General features: G+C 36.9%; 1 protein-coding gene across 1 annotated transcript in view; it reads right to left on the bottom strand.

Annotated features, from left to right (window-relative positions):
• LOC101492238 (heterogeneous nuclear ribonucleoprotein Q-like) overlaps positions 1-6,257 on the bottom strand; it is a 6,751-nt gene that overhangs the window by 256 nt on the left and 238 nt on the right. The window contains exons 2-9 of the mRNA XM_073369669.1: positions 5,142-5,657; positions 4,939-5,055; positions 4,619-4,759; positions 4,242-4,415; positions 981-1,188; positions 723-895; positions 234-319; positions 4-54 (exon numbers count right to left, since the gene is read on the bottom strand). Of these exons, the coding sequence (XP_073225770.1) occupies positions 4-54; positions 234-319; positions 723-895; positions 981-1,188; positions 4,242-4,415; positions 4,619-4,759; positions 4,939-5,055; positions 5,142-5,591 (1,400 nt within the window). The 5' untranslated portion in view covers positions 5,592-5,657. The remainder of the gene's footprint in view (positions 1-3; positions 55-233; positions 320-722; positions 896-980; positions 1,189-4,241; positions 4,416-4,618; positions 4,760-4,938; positions 5,056-5,141; positions 5,658-6,257) is intronic.

The following is a 6,257-nucleotide window of genomic DNA, read 5'->3' as shown; positions in this document are numbered from 1 at the left end:
TATGAAGGTGGGGTTTGTGCCTGTGGCTGTGGCTGTGGCTGCAACCCTTGTTGCCTGCAGAAGAAAATACATTATCAGGCTCTGGATTCAAGCAACTATGTAGCCATTAGAACTGTTTTTTTTTTACTTACAAAACATCATTACAGTAATATCTGTCAATATGCTAGATGTCATGATATGACATGCTATAAATGTAATATACATATAGAGCAATGATTAGCAGTTCTACTTACAAGACATATCCGATGCGTCCATCAGCCAGAAGCATCGGCATCATGGCCATTCCAGCAGGAGTTTGACCCGGTCCATACATCAAAGGCTGTAAAAGATACAACTCCAGTCATCAGAATCTCAGATTAATACAAGGGGAATGTGAGAATACATCAATGGCATATATTACATGGATCACCTAGCATGTAAAATCACTTCAAGTAGCATGATACTGATAAATCTGATGTACATTTGTCCAAACGAAAATTAACATATACTCCTTTTGTACTTTTTATAAGAGACATTTTGGGTATTATTTATCTTTAATATAAGAAACAAACTCAGATTTTGAAGTGCATTAATTGTTCTATTTGTAAGTTCTATTCTAACAAAAACTCCACCTTCTCCTTGCAAGTGGAGGCATCGTATATTAGCATTAACTACTTTAATGGAAGTTAGTTGTCATATCTCTTATTATAAAAAGGGAGTGTAGAACATGTAAAAAAGATCACCTGTGCAAGACCAGGAGCACCATAACCTGCACCAAGTGCACCATATGCACCCCCAACCAAACCATAACCAACGTGTGGCGGATAACTAGGAAGCAATCCTTGCTTCTGTATATTTGATACTCCAGCTTTCTGATCAGCCTGTGGCTTTGCTAGAGAGCACTCTAACATTTGACCTGAAAACTTAGAACAAATCCAATCAATATTTGTGGCAGTTACATAACTTCAAAAATGATGACAGATAACCAATTCAAATGTTACCATCTAATTCATATCTTTCAGTGTTTTTTAGTGCTTTCATAGCATTTGATCTCTCTGCAAAATGTACAAAACCGATTCTGTTCTTTTCCTGACCAGACTTTGGTGGTGGAAGAACCACCTTTGTGATCTTCCCATGGTGTTCAAAAAGCTTCTTCAACTGCTCTTGAGTAACATTCTTAGGAAGGTTCTTCACGTATACTGCCTTCACCTGTTTGTGCATATTTAAGAATTCACTATTTTCAATGTGTCAAGAGTAATGTATCAACTATAGAAACAGTTAGAATACCAATTCAGTAGGTAGTAATCTAGAATCTAGATTCAGTGGCATATTTTAGCACATGTTAGCATATAAGTGATCTATATAATAACTGCAGTACTGTACATTGTTGTTAATTAGGTCAAGAAATAATCCTTTGTTAGCTCTTTTACTATTAATGCACTCAAGGCCTTAACATGGACTGTGCCTAAGGTAAACAATTCCTCTCCCACGGTGTCTCTGTCTAGTGACTCTTCCTATCGGCTGCAGACTGACTCTAGCCACTGGAATCCTAATTTCTCCACCAGCAAATGGCTATAATTTCCACCAGGTTTTTCCTCTAAAGTGGCTACAAAGCAACATTCATGACTGTGATCCCTCTCCACATAGCCTCGATATCCATTTCTCCACCATTCGAGTCACCAATCAACAAATTGAACCTACTGGTGTTCTAGAAACCGGGTCAATCTAAACAGGAACCAGTGCTACGATGTTGTCAATAGCGAGGAATAGTGCCTCTATCGCAGTGGAGTGTCGCAGTGGTGGCTGCCCCTATACACAGAAGGGTCCCATAATTGAGTGGCAGCTGTCACAGCTGCATTCGCTGGAGAGATTTGCGTCACAGATCGCAGTTTACCTGGCCCCATTGCAGCACAAAAGGTTTTTGAAGATTAAAACTACTAGATTTAGGTAGAAATCTTTTTCCTCGATGCAAACACACCTCACTTCTTCAGTGTTTTGTGCCTCCAGCCTTGTTGTCGCATCTGCCTCCTTTCTCGCGAGGCAGCTCTGTTTCTAGATTTTCTTGCAGTTGTTTTATTAGAAACTAGGGTTTTTTATGTTGACTATTTGTTTGCTACTGACTTAGGCCTAAATAAAGGAATACTGGTTTAGGCTGGAATTAAAACCGATTCATTTGAAACTATCTTTAATTTAAGAGGATATATATGTTCTTGACAACAACAAAAAACGTGGATCTGTTCAATCAACCCAAAAAAAGTGGAATTTTGTTGTTGCTAAAATAAAATATAGAGTTAGATAACATTATATTAAATAGTAATACTATATTACTTAAAACCTGTGACTTTTTATTGCTAAGTATGAATGTTACACATAAAATGAATATCTTTTTTAATTTTTTAGCATTTATGTGTATCTGTATTATTTATTTAATATGTATTATAATTTATATTATAATACACTTTAGATTAGCAGTTATCTTGCACCCCGCTATCCCAGTTTTGCGGCCAGCCGCTCCGCTCCACTGTCAAAGACTGACAACACATCTACGACATTGATTGTTTTGAGCTGTCTGTTGGATCGGATATGCTTGAGAACCGGTGCAAGTTGGCAAGAGTAGGAGATTTTTGGGGTAAACCAGTGACTCGCGGTTCAAAATAACTAGAATAGGTCTCATTTAAATTGTTTTTCCAAAAAAACCCATGAAAGAAAGAAAAGACATGACCAGATCCCTGTTCTAGATGAGAGTGCATAAAAAGAAAAACCAAGAAAAAAAAATGCATGAGAAGACAAATTGATGGGAAAAAAGAACGGATGAAGAAATCATGAATGCTTAAAAAAGAACACGAAACGAAAAAAACACATGGCAGGGGAGAAATGTAGCGCTTAAGGTTAGTATACAACAAGAAGCAAAAAAGAGGGATAGTGATGCACACATGGTTGTTAATCTCTCGAGTTAACATGTAAGTTTATGTTTTGGTAGGTTTTAGGAAACTGAATAAGAAATAATGGAAGAATTTTATTTAAAAAAACAAAAACGCTCTTTCTAGCTCTATAAATGTGTGTCGTTAGTTGCTACAATAAAGGAAAAGTGGGACAGAAGGCTGGCACTAGGATTAATCCAATGTACAGGGGCTCATATATAAGTACTAGGACTGCTACACTAAATATTTTATTTAATGTATGAAATTAATGAATATTAATTCATGCGGTTAGACTAGTGACCTAGTAGCCTAACCAAGTTGATGGCAAACCCTAGTCTTCAAACACTAGAACCTACCATAGGAATAAGAAGTGTTCATCTGTAGGGGCCAAATTATTGCAAAAGAACTTGCCCCATGACGGCATGAGAAGGCACATCAGACATCATCTGCATAAACAACCGCCACAAATTGCCTGACTTACAAGTTTTCTAGCCAGTCACCAGCCTTACTTTGTAGTTTGAGCCACGCCACAGTTTACCATCTTTAGACATGTTCATTTTAAACGTCAGCTGTCGGAAAAGGTTACTGATGTAAGATTAATTTGGATAAAGGCGGCTTCACGGAATTAATGTTGCATAGTTATATCAGTGGCCCCTTGCTTATTTGGGTATTCATCTTGGTGGCCCCTTGCTTATTTGGGCATTCCTCTTGGTGGCCCCCTTGCATATTTGGCTTTTTAAGGGCGTGTTCCTAACAGATATGCAAAGGGACTGAAGAGCTTTACTGTTTTGACTTGTCCATCTATTATTTCCATTGTTTTTCATGCCTTGGTCAGTAAGGGTTTTTTAGTCTGCTCTTTTCTTGTACTGTTTTATTTTACTAATATTAATTTTTTATTTCTTCTATAAATGAATGAACACTACCACAGTTGATAACAGCAAGTAGGTTATATTTGGTGGCTACCTTCATTATATTTGAAATAAGTCCTTTCTCACTGGAGGAGATATATTTTTCATTTAACCATGAGGATATTTAAAAGTTATAGAATATAAAATGTAAAAAAAAATGCGGGAGTTACTTTCCAAAAACAATCCTTTAATAAATAATGCTTTACCTTTTGTCAGGATTATTGTTATAAATAATGCTTTAATAACTTAAAAAACTAGAGGGAAGCACTTGCACATTAGATCATTGATCAGTATACACTAAATGATGCCTCCATGCCTCCATTGTAGTTGCAGACTTCTTATTTTAATAAAAATTTATTGTTGGCATATTAACCACAAATCAAATAATTAATACCAACATAGCTTAAAATAAGGAAGACATATGAATTGAAACCTGAGATGAAGCAGAGGTATCAGCATTTTTAGGGTCAGCCCAGCTCACTGTTGGGGAGTTGTCTTCAAGCTTAAATGTTGGGTTCATCATCTTTTGCCTTGAATATTCAGCACATGCATTATTATAATAGTCGATAAATGCAAAGCCACGGTTATTGTTAATGTTCTTCATATCCTGAGTCAAAGGATTGAACAAGTACAGTTAAATAAGAAACTGCATATCATGACTTTAAGTACATAAAGTTGTGCATGAAGCCAATGCAATTCCATAATGATAGTTGCAAACAAGTTGACAGTGATTCAGGCATGACCTTAAATAATCCCTAGAAACTTTCAATTAAAAAAGTAAAAAGGGATGCACAACAGCTTAATGCATACCTTGACTAGTTCAACAGCGGTAACTCCAGGTCCAGTCTCAGTCACAACCTTCCTCAGGACTTTTTCGTCCCAGCTTCTAGGAATATTGCCAATAAAAAGACGATTTTTTTGCTGAGATGTCGAGCATTTTATTTTTTTACCCTGAAACAATTTATCATTACAGTCAGGCATTGAATACATCATACCAGATTGTATTACGAATAACTACTTGCATTACAAGTCTGCAATTTTTGTAAAATTTGAGTTGCACTAAAGCCAAGTAGCTAACAACTGCAAAAGAGAAGGATCTATAGTATTAGCGACTGAAGTTATCATATTACCTTAAATTCGGTATTATTCAGCTCCTCAATGGCTTTAGTAGCCAGTTCTACATTTCTAAAAGTCACAAAAGCAAAGCCCTTATTCTCAGAAGAATCTTTTCCTTTCATTATTCGAACCTGTTCTCATCAATCATCAAGTTAAAGGGTGGCATTGTATATCTTATATCAGTATACACAGGACAATAAAAATGGCACAAACATACCTGTACAACTTCCCCAATACGCTCACAAAAATCTTTCAAATCTTCAGATGAGGCATCAAGAGGAATGCCCCCTAAGTAGACTTCAGACATGTGAGGAGGAAGAGAAAGAAGTTCAGCATGTTTTTTCTTTTCAACATCATCAATGCCGTGGTTTTTCACGGCATTATCTTCTTCCACTTCTTCAACCTCTTCTTCCTCCTCCTCCTCTTCTTCTTCTTCCTCTTCTACTTCCTCCACCTCCTCCGGATCCTCTTCTATTTCTTCCACTTCCTCCTCTTCTATTTCTTCCACTTCCTCCTCTTCTTCTATTTCTTCATATTCGACCTCTTCTTCCATTTCTTCCTCAGCATCGTTTTCCTCTTCAAGGTCGACCTTCTCATCAGATTCAACTGGCTTTTCAGGCTCAGACGGCTTACCAACTGATGAAGAATTTGCCTTTCCCCGTGGCATCTTATGAAACTAAATAAACAAGCTTGTGAGGCAACTGTGAAGAAGGCACAGAGGCCAGAAGAATTCCTGGGAAGAAGTATACACATATCGAAAGGAGGAAACAAAAAGATCGGCCAAAAAAGGACTTTCATCGAGTGAATCTCAGTGGAACTATGCAATGAGATAAGATTCATAGAGCCGCCGCAATATCAAAGACATTTTAACTAAAGGGTCAAATGATAACAAAACTAGCAGCATCGAAAGGCAAGTCCAAAAGGAGAGTTCAAGAGGCATGTTAGTGAGCAGAAGCTCTTAAATATAACATTAAAGTCAAATGGGAGGACATGAAAATCAAGAATTGCAGAAGCATAAATTGCAAAAATGAAAACTTTTTCAGTCAAATGCAAAAGCTGAACAATCAGAGTTACAAGTTAAGTTGTCAAATTAGGGCATTAAAAGGAACGAAGAACAAAAAGGAGTTTCCAAACAAAAGGTACCCATCTCTGCACTTTCCTGCCACACAAATTTACAAATACGCACTGAGATAGGGTTTATTATTATACACTTGTATTCTACTAGCTAATCATTACCATTAAGTCCTAACACAGTTCTATTCTATCATGCAGTAACATTCAAACTAAGAATCAAACCGTTTCATTTGTGCATAATTAGAGAGCTAGAGAGGGA

This window comes from Cicer arietinum, chromosome 6 (assembly GCF_000331145.2).
Source record: "Cicer arietinum cultivar CDC Frontier isolate Library 1 chromosome 6, Cicar.CDCFrontier_v2.0, whole genome shotgun sequence".
NCBI lineage: Eukaryota > Viridiplantae > Streptophyta > Magnoliopsida > Fabales > Fabaceae > Cicer > Cicer arietinum.
This window is presented reverse-complemented; position numbering and strand designations above follow the sequence as displayed.